The 16,548-nt window shown below is 42.1% G+C and overlaps 1 protein-coding gene across 1 annotated transcript; it reads right to left on the bottom strand.

Annotated features, from left to right (window-relative positions):
• Positions 1–1,942: 1,942 nt before the first annotated feature.
• On the bottom strand, positions 1,943–2,908 carry LOC118933024 (olfactory receptor 56B4-like). The gene has a single exon (XM_036926995.2). The coding sequence runs from the start codon at positions 2,906–2,908 to the stop codon at positions 1,943–1,945; it is 966 nt and encodes a 321-aa protein (XP_036782890.2).
• Between the last annotated feature and the right edge of the window lie 13,640 nt (positions 2,909–16,548).

Raw genomic sequence — 16,548 nt, 5'->3', positions numbered from 1 at the left:
AGTGTGTGCTTCCTAATGAAGAGGGCTCCTGTGAAGATTGTGTGAAATTAGTTTATCCATTGTGAGAAAGTGTTTTGCAATCCGTGAAGAACTCTGTAGTAGATACTGCTCTTCCCAGTTCCTTCAGGGTAGAAAGAGTGGAGGTTGGTTCAGTTCAAGCCCTTTTTTGTGACTGTCTCCCCAGTGCCTCTGTTCCTGGAGGACTGTTTCAATCTGAGTCAGTGGCCATGGTTCGAAAGGTGAAAAAGTAGCTCATTTGGAGGAAGTTTATATTCTCTGGTCTTGGGTACATTTCCAAGCTTAGCTCTTAAGATGGCCTGTCCGTCATTATGGACTACCTTCCTGCAGGTCTACTGTGCTGTCCAGCATCCACTTCCCTGCTGGGATGAGCTTAGGGTTTCTGATGTTGCTTCAGCCCCTGTGCTGTTTTCTAAGAGGCTGTTCTTAAAGGTGGACTCATATGCAGACTCCCTGAGGTCGTCCTTCAGACCATATTCCTGGATATTTTTGCTAGGATTCAGGATATCCTGTTATGCCCCCTGACTGCCTGCATCATGAATAAAGTATTTATTAAGCATCTATTATGTTCAGAGTTCTGTACTAGACTCAGAGAAGGTGCAAAATGAATGTGGACCAGGCTTCTTGTCCTCAAAAGTGTGCATTTTTGTTAGATGTGCAAATGGTAAGATTTCATGCAGATTTAATAAATAGGTCATTTGTAACTACTTTTCTAGGTCATTTTCTAGGACCATTTTCTTCGTGTCCTAGGAAGAAGACTACACCACATAACTAGAGCCTTTTTTCCATGTGTATATCATCTCTCTTAGCATGTTTCCTTTATTATCTCTTTTGATTGTCACAGCGTGCTGTGACTTAGCTCAGCAAAATGTTGTGATTCTTACAACGTTTAACTTGAAGAATTAAAGCATAGTATGTTTCATAAGTTGCTCAAAATCATACAGAAATTCTTTAACAGAGTAAGACTAAGAGAGAGATAGTGCTAAGTTATGCAAACAGACTTCCAAGGAGTTGAATCTGCTTCCCCACTTGACCACTGTGCTGGCAGGAGCAAATTCTGTAACTTCAGTGCCCTCGATCTCTTAGGTGTAAATTGGGAATTAATACTATACCTGCTGCACAGGTTATTTACACACACACACACACCCACACCCACACACACACACACACACACATATATATCGGTAGGTGAGTCTATCTATCTGTCTATCTATCTATCTATCTATCTATCTATCTATCTATCTATCTATCTATCTATGTATCTTTCTTTCTTTCTATCTATCTGTCTGTTTTCTGGCCTATAAAAAGTATTTAACATTTGTTATCTATTAGTTAATACTATTACTGAGATTTTCTGGTGCCAAAATGAAACTTTTCACTGCCCCTTTTAAATAAACATTTATTTTTTCTTTTTCTTATGAAAATTACATGTGAAGAACACATAAATATGTACAAGTTAGAGTGAATTAAAGTAAACATTATTTTTAAAGGCTTCATTTTCTATTAATAGTAATATTACAGTGCACTTTTTAATGAATACACAATTGCTTACATTTAGACTATTTGTATATGTTTCTAAAAACAGAATTATTGGATAAAAGTTTAAACATCTGTGAATATTTTGATGAATTTTGTCACATTGCTCTTTGGCATATTTGGGCCAATTTACAACCCGACCAACATTGTATAAGAGTATCAATCTTGGGATGGCATCAATGGTCAGGAACATTTCATTTGTCTATTCCTACTTATTTTATAGTAATAGGAAATTTCACTGACATTTTTGTATGCATATGTTGGTTAATGAGACTGACAATTTTATGATTTTATTGGCCATTTTTTCCCTTGTGAGGAATAAAGGCAGATTACAGCCCAGGTCTCCTGAGAACTAACCTAATGCCTTCATGGCGTTGTAAAGCTGGAGTTACTTGGTGGGCACATCTCCACCGAGCCCAAGCAGTCTCTGGAAGCCCAGTCTGAGCTCGTGCATCCTGAGCGCATAGACCATGGGGTTGAGGGCAGGGGGGATGACATTGTGCAGCACATTGAGGAGCACAGGGATTAGGGGAATCTTTTTCCCTGCAAGGTGTGTAACAGACAGCACGATGATACCTGTGTAGAAGAAGAGGGTGAGGATGAGGTGGGAGCTACAGGTGCTCAGGGCCTTTGAGATTGCTTCTGGTGAGTTCAGCTTCAGCACAGAGTGAAGGATTAGTGCATAGGAGGAAAAAACCAGAGCCATATCACTCCCAGTCATGGTCCATGCTAAGATCAGTTGGTAAAATTTGTTCACAGTGATGTCATCACAGGCCAGGCTGATAACCCCCAAGTTAGAGCACAGGCAGTGGTCAATCTCGTTCCTGGAGCAGTAGTGTCGCTGGGCAGCAAGTACAGGCACTGGGATAGTAAGCAGGCCATTTCTGAGCACCATGAATCCTGTGGCCTTGACCATGAAAGCTTCAGTGACTATGGAGGAATACCGAAGTGGGTGACAGATGGCTATGTATCTGTCCACTGCCATGCAGAGGAAGATACCAGACTCCATGCAAAAGAAGAAGTGGATGGCATAGATCTGAGCAAAACACTCAGGGAGGCTGATGGCCTTGGCATCAAGCCAGAAGATGGCCAGAATCTTGGGCATGATGGTGGTGGCCAGGCCAATGTCCACAACTGCCAATATGCCCAGAAAATGGTACATAGGCACATGCAGTGTGGCCTCATGTTGGATGGTGATCATGATGAGGAGATTGGCACCAAGAGCTGAGAGGTAGAGCAGAGCCAGGGGCAGGGAGAGCCAGTGCTGCCACTCGTGAATGCCCGGGAGCCCCATCAGGAGGAACTGGGACATGTGGAGGCTGGAACTGTTGTTGACACTGGTGGAGGAATCCATGGCACAGGCACCCTGTTCTCAGTGTCTGTCCCTCAAACTGAACTAGGAAGGAGGTTGTGTTTAAAAGTTCACCTGAGGGTCCTGATTGGAGACTCCCGCCAACGATACAGTTTCTTTTTCTCATGAAGGACCCTCAACTTTTTGTTGTCTCCTGGAAATATTGCACAGAGAAGCAATAAAAAAAGCTGAAATTAGTTCTGGACAGAAAAGTTGCCCTAGCTATTTGTCATCACCACTTGTATGTCTAATAAGCATGTCTAAGTCTGTCAACAAGAATCTTACCACTAACAAATATTACTATTTAGTTTACTTGCATTGTTCTGTTTTCTATTTAAGCAGTTTACGTCATTATATGGAGATAATTTTGTATCTCGTCTTTGTCTTTAGTAGCATGTTCTAAGGTATAAAATAGGCACTCAGTGAATATTACATGGATGAATAAAAAAATCATGACTTTCCATTATCATTAAAAGCAATGTGGAATCTTAATTTTAATAACTGCTTTATAGTTCTATATTTGGCTATTCCATAATTTGTTCACTGTTATTTTACTGCTCAGTTTATTTCCTTTGAGTAGAAATAAAAAATGGCACAAAAGTGATACATACAAAGGACTTAGCCATGTTAAAATTTTATTTTTAGTAGTATTTCATTTCAAGGGTTGTACATGCACATGGTAAAAATTCAAAAAAAAAAAAGAAAAATATAAACAATGGAAAGTAAGACTCCTGTGCTTGGGCCTCCGAAGTCCCTTCGTTTCACCAGAGGCAGCCAGTGATCCACTTTCATGGGAATCCTTCCAGAGACAGTTTTTGCTTGGACAAAAATGTATGTGTATTTTCCCCATAAAGACAGAAGCAAATATCAAAGTTTATTTATTATCCTTTATTTCCTTTTCTTTTCTTTTTAAACTTGATTTTCTTGGAGACTGTTCCAGAGCACTCAATAGATGTGCCTGGTTACTAAGTGGGTGATTTTCTACCACATGGATATCCGACAATTTAATGAGAACTTTTGACAAATACTCAATTTCCTTCCAGTATTTTGTTATTGTAGAAAATGATGCACTAAATGTACTTGTTCATATATATCTTTAGGCATATGTTTAAATGTATCCGTAGGATAATTTCCAAGAAGTGAATTGCTGGGTGATATGAAAAAAAAAAAAAGATTTTTGACTGATACTGCCCAGTTGTCTTTCCAAGCAGTTATTCTCGCCCTGTATGAGAATATGGGCATTTTAAATGCCCTTGATATGATACTGAAATGTTGCTTCCTAGATACATTGTAGTACTTTACACACCCAGAGTTGGTTCATGAGTAGTTATTTCATCACATCCATGCCTAAATTAGGAATTTTAATTTACAATTTTTTGTTAATAGAAGAAGTAAAAATTGATACTTCAGTTTCGGTTCAGTTTTCACTTCATTGTTGAGTGAACTTAGACATTTTCAAAGATTTATTTTCCATTTATGTGTTTACGCTTTAATTTTCTCATTTGTCTTTATGTCCAAAGTATCTCATAGTATTAAATGAGGTAATGTTTTGCAAGTCCGCAGCATAGAGTCTGACAGCAGCATCATATTAATTTGTATGGATTTCATTATATCTTAAGGATGTTACCTGTCTGTTGAATTTTGTGGAAATAATTCTTCCAATTCATTTTCCATTAAATTCTATTGATCCCTTAATAAAAGTAATCTACACATATACATACACTTAAACTTTTATGTAGTCATAACCGTTGTACTTTGTATATTATTTTATGACTTCAAAGATTTTCATGTGAAATTCTGTATTTTAATAAATATTTTATTAACATTTTCCTTACAAAAATTTATTTTAAGTAAGTTTGAAATTTCACATGGATTGAGAAAATATCTAAAATAAGTTCTCCCCACTGAATGTCAAATCATTCTTCTAGCACCATGCAGTATTTAATCCCTACCCTCCTCATTATTCTGAAATGCCCTTTTTGGTCATGTTAAATTCCAACATATATTCAAAGATCACTGCCTGCCAGGACAGTAGTTTCTGTCTTTAGCACCAGTTCCAGTAGAATTCATGTATTTACCACATTGTATGGGAGATTCTTAGTAAAAACTCAAATTTTTAAAATAAAAAAATGGTTTTTATTTTTGGATTTTTGTGTTAAAAACAAGTTAATTATGGAAGAATTGAGGTCATTATCCCATTGATTCTTTCCTTTCAGAAATCGAATATATTTTTCCTTTGTAATAGGTATTTTTGGAATTTTTTCCATTCTTACTACCTTTTCGCCTCTGTGTATTTCCTAGTTGGCTATTGTTATCTAAGAAACCTCCTGATTATTACTTTTTTAAAAAACACTTCCCAAAATACAACTGTTTTATCTACTGCTTTCCAAAGCTAATAATTTTTCAGTACTTGCATATAATATTTGGGAGAAAAATATTTTTCTACATTAGTTTAACTTTGAGTGTTATTTTGGGTCTGCATCTTATTAAAATGCCTGTAAGTTTCTAAACAATACAAAGAGTGAAAGGTTTTCTGCTAAATGGTCTTTATTAATTTTGGTGATACTGATTTCTAGTTCTTGATTTTTTTCTCAGCGATGAGAAACGGGTGAATTCAGCCACTAGGTCTTGTCAGGGTCTTGGGTCCATAATTTAAATGGTGGATCTGGGCTCTCACCATTCCCTAAGCTCTGACAGCTTGCCTCCCGGGTGTCTGGCTGCAGGAGGCAGCTTTTGGCTGCTCTGCTCTCCAGTAGGTTGGGGTTTCTACTGTCTGACGTGTCCGGAGGAGAGCTTGGTCGCACTTTTCTTACTTATCCTCCAGACCCCAGGCCTTTGTACAGGAGAATATCTTAGGGGAAGAGAAGGCGAGAGTCAGAGGATCAAGCTAAGAATGCCCAGTGAGAAAGCCAAGGAGGCAGCGAAAGAGAGGCGGGGCAGCCAGAACCGAGAGCCAGGAGCAGAGCGAGAGAAGGGTCGCCTCCCCTCACCTTTGCGCCCTGGCTGCTCCCTGCCAGGAGGTTCTGAAGAGCTCTTCTCCAAACGGAACTGCCTTCTGTAGCTGCTTCTATTCTCTTGGCCACACCGCCTATTTATGTCTTTGTTGCTGAGAGTACATGCCCCTCTCTCCCCTGGGGCCAAGGCTCTTGTGCATATTGGAGCCTGGAGATGCCCTGGACCTTCTCTGCTGGACCCTGGGCCCAGCATGAGGCTCCCTTTGATCTGTTTTTCTGTGTGCATCAAGGCTTGGTGGTTATTCACTGCAGCACCCAGTGGCCCCCAGTGATCTCAGAGGCACGTCAAGCTCAGCTCAGGGAACAGAGACACTCAGCCCCCAGCCCCCTGGGAAGCACTGTTACTTGGTCACCTCTGTCTCAATGAAGGTTTCAGAAGAGGTGACCCTCCTGTGCGTGTGAGGGCCTGCCCCTCCCCCAGCACCTTCGGGTCCCTTCAGCCTCTGCAGGGACCTTTTTCGAGCAGCTGTACCCTGTGTTTCATCTTTTACTGCTGCTTCTTTCATGAGTTATCTTCCCTGTACATAAACATGTATAAAATGCAGACGCCGTCTCTGCTGCGTACCTCCTGCTTACCCCTCCAGATCTGCTTTGCACCCTACTCAGTCCCCATGGAGGTTAATGTCTGTTGCCTCTGGATATGGGTGCATTTGGCTAATGGAGGCTCTGGCAGGAGATCAGAGGGCAGCTGGGAAGACAAGTTGAAGGATTTATTCCCCTGAATCTCCCCTGCTGGTCTGTGGCTTGGTGGCGCCTGTATCCCCTGTTGAAGGCCACTGCTCCTGTCCCATGGTTCTCCCTATGGCTTCTGTGAATACTGGTCGCTGTTTCCCCCCATTGCAAGTGTGGGCTGATAATGGCTTTTGATGTTACCTGCCTTGGTGTTATTCACCACCCGTCTTTTAGTATTTTTTTTCTAACTCTTCCCACCTCTTTGGAATAGTGCCTTCATTATACTCCCTTCAATGTCCCCTTCTGCACATGCCGTCTGCTGTTTCCTGCTAGGACTTGGGCCCGTATACATCCTGGTCTCACCGCCCTCCCTCCCTCACCCGACTCCTGAATCTTCTCCCTCTCTTTACTCTCTTTTGCAAACTTGCTGAGGCATTTCTCTCAGTATAGAGCTCCCAGTTCCTTACCTCTCATACTCTTCTAAACCTACTTTGAGACTTATATTCTCCTACTAAACCAAAATGTGTTACTTTCATGCTGCAGGTCAGATTCAGTGGGAGAAGACACTGAGACAGTCTAGGGTACAAGCAGTTAACTAGGGATCAGAACCTGTGGACAAGCAGGGAGGAGGACAGATGGAGCAGAAGAGGAAGTCAAATGGCGATGCGGGTGTGAGAAAACCTCAGCCGACCGCGTCGGAGCTCTGGAGGGAATGGTGCCCATCAGAGTTCAGTCCACACGTGGCCCAAAGGCCCAGATGTTACATCCCCAGCTCACACTGTCTCTGGATAGGAGGTGTGACCTCGGGCCGACTATAGCTGAGGGAGTCCCTGAGAGGTGACAGCTGGGGTCACCTGCTCTCCTACCTGCTGACAAAGTCCCTCCTCAAAGGAAGATCTGGGTGGTATATGCACATGTCCACCAGCCTTTCTGTTATCCAACAGGAAGTTTTAGGTGTTTCTCTTTATCCTGCAACTATATTGTTTTAACTCTTGCCTTTAGGCCTTCAGAGATGTTTTACTTTTTCATGAAATCTTCTTTATGTTTATTTGGGTAACTTCTCTTTCATGTCAACCTAGGTATCACTTGTCCTAAGAAGCCTTCCCTGATTTTCCAGTTTGTGTTCAGATGCCATGCCTGTGCACTACCAGAACCCCTTGTACTTCCCTTTTTATCCATTACTGGATGGAGTTATAACTGCCATTATGCTTCTCTTCTCCCCATTACTTTAAGCCCATGGCTTAAAGAGAACAGGGGCTGTGCCTATTTTATTCATTATTTTACTCTAGTATCTCTCAGGGTGGTTGGCTGATAATAGATGTTGAATAAATATTACATTGGAATCTTTTTCTTCTTTGCTGTTCTAACACCATGCTCTCCATACTCCATAACATATATTAATATATAGTAAAAATATTGGTATTGAGTCCAACTATGTTAGTCAACTCTTACTAATTCAACTTCAGTGCTACCCATTTTCAGGATCCTGAATGTTTTTTCTCTCTGTTTAATGCTTGTTCTGCCCAGTGTCCTTTGTTCGACCTTGTACAACCTCCTCTCAGCCACATTATTTTCTTGGGTGATATCCACTAATGAATTTTGGCCAGAGGACAGCAACCAAATATCATCATTAAAAAATTTTTTGAAGGTAAGTTTATGTATTGATTTGTTCTTCACTCTCTTTTTCTTTTCATATGGTGGGTTTATGTGGGTATTCCTTGTAAGGCCCACAGTTGATTCATGAGGCTAGAACACAGGCATTAAAACGTGTATGCATGTAGATGTTAAGATCATCTGAACAACAAATCCAGATTGAAAGGCGAAGATTAATATCAGAGAACAAATCCTGAAAGAGGAAAGATTAGGCCATTGTGAAAGCTAAGAACACATAGTAGTGAAGGTGAGTAAAATAGTGTCTTGAGGAAATTGTAATGATAGGGTACTATGGTGGACAGTGACTTTAAAAAAAAGATCTTATCCTATTATCTTCCTGTTTGAGTAGTAGGGAAACAGAGAACTATATCTTCAAAGGAATCTTCTATTCCTAGTTTTCTGATAGTCTTATATGTTGGGCTCACATTCTACATGTCCTATCATAAAGAAAAATTAAAATCCCTAAGATTAAAAGGCACCTCTTTCTCTATATCATTCAGACTCAATAGGGTACAAAGAAAATTTGAAAATAAACTGGCTATAATTTTATGGCCATGTGTCTTGATCCAAGATCTTATTAGCAAAAGAGCTATAGTCAGTAGAAAACAGGGCCTCCCTGCTTGTGAAATAGTTATCAGGCAGATTCTTGAGACTCCTCTGTATGCTAGTGCCTGCACATCAGCAAGATACTCATTGATTTAGTACTATCGAAAGAGATTATTGCAAGGCATTTCATTCACGGGTTCAAAAACCCTACTGACTTTCTTCTGATGCTACAATATTTAACTTGGTGGCGGGATTTTATTCCCCACGTGTCACAGTGCCTCCATCCCTTATAGGACTTGGTGAAGAGAGAGCACCTGTGGGAGTGGGGATTGGAGCCACAAGTTGTCCTTTAAAATACTAGTGAAGGGGATTAAAGCTCTGGGCGTCTCCCAAGCAGGGGTACCATTTGAATTGATGTGCCTGTGACACCAGTAGGTATGTGTTGGACACTGTGGCAGTGACAACAGAGGGACAGAGTACTTCTATGATTTTGGTCCCAGTTTTGGAAGGGGGCAAAAATCTGGTATGTCCCCATAGAGTAATAGCTCCTGGCAGTATATACAGAGCTCCTCTCTACACAGATAGAGCCTAACCCAGAAGAGCATATACATGGTAAGACCCTCCCTTCCTATCAAGGGTTGGGTTTAGACAGTGTTCTACTGAACCACCTCTGCCTTGATGCAGGCTCCCATTTTCATTAAGTGCCTTGCCTGTTTGCAGCAGAGCAATACCCTGCCTGTCAGTCCACTGTCTCTCGAAATGTGGATGCCACCATGCCCTGTAGATTCCCCAAATACTTCCACCTCTGTTTCTGCAGCCTGTAGAAAGGGAATGGGGCAAAATCCTCCTGGTGCCTGGTATACAGATGGATCTAGTTGGGGCAGTCTATCCACGTGGAGTGCAGTTGCTAGGCAGCCCATCACTCACACCATCTGATGGAAGCAAGAACAAACTGCAGCAGCCAGTGGGCTGAACCTGTAGCAATTTTTTGATGAGTACACATGAGCCGTGGCCTTTAACTTGGGAAAGCTAAGAACACATAGTAGAGAGGGTGAGTAAAATAATGCCTTGAGGAAATTTTAATGATAGGGTACTATGGTGGACAGTGAGTATTGGGCTGTTCTAAAGGGATTCACCCTATGACTTGGGCCCTGGGAAGCCAAAGGATGGATGATCATGAATAAGCCCTTGTGGGGTCAGAATACATGGAATGACATTTGGATTTTTTTGCAGGAGCCTGAGGCAGTCCTCACTGCCTTCCCCATACTGCTTATAAGGTGCTGACATCCTGTGGCAATGAGGAAGCTGATACCTTAGTTTGGGTATGAGCCCAAGTAACTGACCCTTCAGTAGATAAAGCAGATTGAGTGTATAGAAAGAGCAGCCACCATAGTGCTTGGGTGGAATGGTATATTGCCAAGGGTGCCAGACGGCCCTTGAAATAGGGTGACTGGTTAATGCAGTAACAGCATGTGCTATGTGTTCCAAATAACATCCAAGGCTATTGCCAAAGGAGTCTGAGAGCAGCCGGTGCTGTTTCCAATCAGTGAGGCTTTGGTAATTGATTCCTTGGCCCCCTCCCTCAGAACGTGGGTTCTGTGGTTCATGTGCCTTGGTTCATGTGGACATTGTATCTTGCTTAACCCAAGCTTTCCCTTGCTGCCATGCAAACCAGGCTCCCACCAGTAGGGGATTAGAGTAGCTGATTTCATTTCACAGGTCATGATATGCAAGACTGAGCACAAGAACATGACATTGAATGGAGGTTCCATCTACCCTATAACCTGCATGCAGCAGGATTGGTAGGAAGGAGGAATGGACTATCAAAACAGCATATTAAATAACTAGTAGATAAATTCACCTTGGCTATGTGAACTCAAGTACAATCTCAGTCTTTAATATATTTGAATGATCAAGCAGTAGGTGCTCTTGCCCCATATGCCAGCCTGGGGACCCCTGCCAAGACCAGTCAATACCATAAGGGTATGGAAATCACAGGAAATGGCCATTGCCCTGACTTTTCACCATGGATCAACGTACTGTGATGCTGAGAACACCAAGCCCCAACATGCCTGGGAAAGGTATTACCTATGGGACTTTGCAATGGGATGCCCTACCGGGATGGGTGAGTTACTTTGCACCCTTGGGTAAGGGGAACTTCGCAGTCTGCACTGGGATCCTGTTGTACTGCTGTATGCTGGACCTATGGAAACACATTGTACCTGTAAAGTATGTATCCCACCGAGAGAGGGGAGAAGATGGTGGTCTTGGTCTGTCATATCCCACCCTCATTATGCCTGACAGTGCTGCCTGCCCTAGCCAACATGTATGGTATGCATGACCAGGTGACGTTCCTAAAGCTGCCAACCTCAAGGCCAGGAGGACACATTCTGTTCTCTGCTAGTACAACCATTTGGTTGCAATCTTTGTTCCATCCATTGGCCTTGAGAACATCCTAGCATACACAGAAGCCCTCACTAAATTCACCCATCAAGCATTAAATGACAGCCAGTAAATCCTCTTTATTGAACACTGAAATGTGTCTAATAAGAAAAGTTGTCCTCCAACATAGAATGGCCTTGGGCATTATTACTGCCTCACAAGGAGGCACCTGGGCCATTATCCCCACAAAATGTTTTGTGTTCACACCTGCTGAGTCTGCTAATATAACATCTTTATTAAGTCTCAGGAAGACACAGGTGAACACCCTGAGTGATCCAACCCCCAGCCTTGGGGACTTGATAAATCAGTGGTTCACATCAAGGGGGTCTTGGCAGAAAAAAAATATTATTTGTTTTGGGAATCATTCTCTTAATTTGTATATTCTTAATACAGTATAGTATAGGCACATGCCTATACTATTGCTGTGGAGCAATATATATCTGTTGGAGCTTGGTAGCTACCAAATGAGGCACCTCTGTGCTAGTGAAACCCATCACTGAGTGCTTTGGGCACATTGCAAAAGACGGGGGGCATGCAAGACTGTCAAGATCCAGTCATATGGGCTGGAGTGTTGGAGGAGGTCACCTAGAGGACATGACCACTGGCTGACTTTTGATCCCTGCAGGCAGTGCCTGAAAAGGTGCTCATTAAAACTCTGTCCCTAGGGGCCTGACTAGTAGCTTAACTTCTCATCCCACTGTAGGACATCAAGGGCAGCTCTTTGGTGAGTAATGGCTAATGGTAGGTCCATGGAAGAGAGATCGCACAGGCTCTGTCACTGAATTAGCTTTCCCCCAACCATCGCAGATCTGGATCATCTGATAGGCCGTCTGGGGTGGAAGTGAGTGGTGCTGATATGGTTAGGGCAAATTGGAAATACCACCAGTGCTGGTGATGTATACACCATCAGAGGTCTATGTGGACCTTTCATGGTGTAGGAACACAGGCACGGGAGGGATTGGGTGTGAGAGAATTACTTCCTCTCAAGCAGGCAAAAATATCCTTTTAGTCCTGGTACAACAGGATGTTATTTATAAAGCTGTGCCTTTTTGAAGCCCACAGGGTGAGTCATAGGGAACCACGTATGGAGGCACCTAAATCTGTATCCTGGATTCTTCTGGTTCTAGGATTTCTTATCGCCCTTTACTTACTTCCCAATGGAGGGAATTTTGCTATGTTGGATATATAACATGCCTAAGGTATGAATTTTAGAATTTCCTTTGAAAATATTTCCATTCTTTCTTTAATTTAAATTTCCTTATATTATTTTCATTCAAATTTAGCCATTCAGCTATCAGGAAAGTACTTATTTTCTGCTGCTTCTGTAGTGTATCCATATATCATACCAGCAGTTCATTTGTGCCTTCTCGTTTTATCTTGCTTGTACACGCTAGACATCTATCAATATTATCAAAATATTTAAATCTATAAACTGTACAGCCATTCAGCTAATTGTTAGCACTGGCATTTTGGATTTAAGTTCTCTTTTCTGCTGATTATTTTTGTCTTTTTATAGTTTTGTACCACCCAAAGATGCATTAAAAAGAACATTAAAAAATATTATTACATATTTGTAAATGTTATTTCCTCTCTTCAATCTTTTCTGCAATGGCTTTGTTTTTCTCCCTGTTAATCTTGGTACTTCCTTTTCTTGCTACTTTTCTCCAAATATGTGTTGCTTCTTAGCTGTCTGTTAAGGAATGAGAACTCATCGGTTTGGGTAGGAGGTGTGGGATTTCCTCAGGGGCTGTGAAGGTCACACTCCTGTACCCTGATTGTAGGACTCTGCAGGCCACTGTGCAGGGATTTGCTAAGAAGCAGAATTCCCTTCAGCCTATCAAGAGGAAAATGAAAATGTGCACCAAGCTCCGTCTTCTTTTGCTAAAACAGAGAGGCTTTTAGGCCTGGAACCGAGATGCTACAGTATAATTTGCTTTTCTGTGAGCCGCCTTTCTATATGTTTTGCCTACTTCTACATAGGCCCTACCTGCGGACTGACTGATTCTCTCTATCTGGCCCCTCTGCGATGATGGGTGTGGAGATGCAGAGGCTTCCCCTTCATCCTTACAGGGAGCTCATTTCCTTGTTACTTTGTGTGTCCAGGAGGCTAAGCTGACCTGCCTGCTCTGGCTATACAGGAACAAATCATCAGTTCATGAAGGGTAGCTTTGAATTTCCGTTATCGTTTCAATTGATAGGAAGCTTGGAGTATTCCCTGGGTCTCTAAATAAGACAGTTTCCCCTCTTGGCATCAAGTTTTAGCTTCTCCAGTTTCTCTTTCCCTGACTGATAATTGTACCCTCTATACATACTTACCTACATTCATTTACACATTTCTTCATTCTTGTTTTTCTGTCAATCCAATCCAGTTTAATTTAAGAAGTCCAGAAATTTGTCACAATATATGAACCAATCCCTGTGAACTTCCCCATATTCTAGTTTTGTTATTGAGTTATCTTCCTATTTCTTTAGCCATTAAAGGGGAACGTTTGGAGAGAAAAGAAGTAAATCATGTTTTCAGTCCAACATCTTTTATCAGAATTACTACAATTTCAATTTAATTTTGTGATATTACTTGTGTTGGTTATATCTTCCATGCAAGACCAGAGGCTCCAGGTGGACAGGTGTCTGTGTTCTGTTTTCTTCTCGGTAGCCACTGTCTGACTTACTCCCCAGCACAGCTGACATCCTCAGGAACTATTTGTGATACAGGATGAGTGCACAAACCTGATGCTCTGCAGTGAGTGCCCCTTGGTCCTGCTTAGTAATTTGCAGTGTGATGTTCTGTTTGGATTTGGAGGACAGATCTCCCATCCTAGAATCAGATGCTCGTCAGGAGACAGGGACAGGGCGCCTCTTTGAGAGAAAGAATCTTAGAAGTGCTGTTGAGATAAGAAAAGCAGATTCTTCACGCTTTATCTGCTTTGTGCTCTTAGTAGTTGAGATGGTTCACAAGGAAGTGAAGAGTGATCCAAGTGAGGAGGGTCAGAACCACACACTCCCGTGTGCAAGGGCCACGTGCTGGGTCATGGCCACACGAGAGAAGGGGACCAGCAGACAGAGAGGAGTTCTTCCATTTTATTCCCTTGATTTTAGGCCTTACATCTCCTTTCTACTCCTTCTTCCCACCTTAATATGGGGAGATTTGACATGAAAATTAGGCTCTGGGTATAATCACCCTGCTACCTGCAAGGGACATTGCAGAATCCCCATAAACAGAGCCCCAGTAGAATATGAAATGCAAAAGAGAGTGGCTGGCCTCCAGGTTTCTCCCTGGGAAGCCGATAATAAGGTTCTCACACCGGTGAGTATATGATACTCGAACACAATGCGCAAGAGTCCAGTGCTGTCCTTACAGACCCTTGGGGCAGGCAGTGAAATGAGCAGCTTAGAACTTATTTCCTACATTGGGATGCATTAACTCCATCCACTGCTCCCAGTGATCTCTGTCCAAGTGTATTAGTGATCCTTCTTCCCGAATGGAAAAGCAGGCAATGGAGCAGAGAAGTGGAAAAGGAGAGAGTAGAATTGTTCACTCTCACTATTCCTTCCTTGTGGTGAGGGGAAAAAAAATCCTCCCTATGTAGAAGCAGAGGAGGTGGAATTAAGGTTCTTTCCTAATAAGCAGCATGCAGGCTTGTTTCATATTCTTTTGAGTAAGGCTGATAGTACTAGACGGGGCTGGAAAATGGCACGGGGGAAGGAGGGCAGCGCATTTTTGTGTGTGTTGCATCATAAATTATGTCTCGATAAAGTTCAAAAGGAGAAAACCTGACATACATTTTCTTAGCGAACAAAATTGAACTGGAAAACAATATCTATAAGATAGCATGAAAAACTCAAAAGTCTTAGAAATAAATAGCGCATATCTAAATAATCTATGGCTTAATAAGCATCACAGAGAAAGTTCGAAAATATTTCGAATTGATGTTAACGACATAGCAGAAGTTGTGGGATAGAGCTAATGAGAAATTAGAGAGCAATTTATACTTTTTATTGTTTAAATTAGAAAAAAAGATTTTAAATTAAGTATCTAAGTTGACAATATAGGAATTTAGAAAAAGAAGAAAAAATTAAGTCCAGGTAAAGAAGAGTAAGAATTAATAAACAATAATGGAACTGATAAAATTGAAAACAGAAGTTATAGAAAACATCAACAAAAGGACACAATTGGTTGTTTAGAAAGAATAATAAAATCAGTACAGCCCTAGTAAGACTATCATAGAAAGAGAAACCCAAGGATCAGTATGATTGAAGATGTTACCATGCAGACCCTAATAGATACTAAAATGATAAGAAAGGAATGTTACAGTTTGAAGACAATAACACCAACGATTTACCTATGAGATTTTAGGGCGCAAGTTGTAAGAGTACCAGCCTGCAGACATCCTAAGTGTGGACTTGTGATTAGAAATTCTCAAGAGAATCTTCCCATTCTCAAAGAAAGTCTTCCCTTCCCCCCTTCCCTTCCTGTCCTCTTCCCCTCCCAGTCCCCCTCCTCGTCCTCTGCCTCCTCCACTTCCTGCCCTGTCTCCTTCCTTCCTCTTCTGTGTTTTCCTGTTAATTACCAACTAAGAATGTCTCCTTTCTCAAGTTTTCCCCTTAGGGGGACTATATTGTAATAGGCTAAGTTCTCCAGAGAAAGAGAACCAGTAGGATGTAGACAGGTGAATACAGAGCTAGAGACAGAGAGAGATGTACCGTGGGAATTGCCCCATGCAGTTACGGAGGCTGGTGAGTCCCACAATCTGCTGTCTGCAAGCTAGAGAACCAGGCAAGGTGGTGGTATAATTCAGTCTTAGTCCCAAGGCTTGAGAACCAGGGTAGCAGGTGGCATAAGTCCCAGTCTGAAGGGTCTGGTCAGGGAACCCAACTGAAGTGGGTCCTAGAGATCAACCTCCCTGAGCACAGAACAGGGCAAATATCTAGATCAAGCAGATAGATACAGATTTGAATTTCAGGTCACTTTCAAATCCTGTCCTCCACCTTTCAGTTACACCCAGTAACACCTTAACATGAGATCTGATGCTGGTTTCCCTGTGATCCAGCTTTGTAGCCACTGACCCCAGTACCCAAAGTTATTTCAGATTCCAGGAGGTTTGGAAAGTCACAGAGACAACACGAGGAGTCACCACAGATCTTAAAACTCATCACATTTTTCCTGTGAGCCTCCTGTGTGCCTGATGCTATGAGAGCCCAGAGGTCTCCTGTGAATGGTCCTCTGGCTGGAGAACCCCATCGCTTCCAACCTGGCCACACCAGTGTCTAGCCTCACCTCCCCGGCCTCACCTCCACTCAGCTCTATCCCCTGCTCAG

This window comes from Manis pentadactyla, chromosome 9 (genome assembly GCF_030020395.1).
Source record: "Manis pentadactyla isolate mManPen7 chromosome 9, mManPen7.hap1, whole genome shotgun sequence".
In the NCBI taxonomy this organism is placed as follows: Eukaryota; Metazoa; Chordata; class Mammalia; order Pholidota; family Manidae; genus Manis; species Manis pentadactyla.
This window is presented reverse-complemented; position numbering and strand designations above follow the sequence as displayed.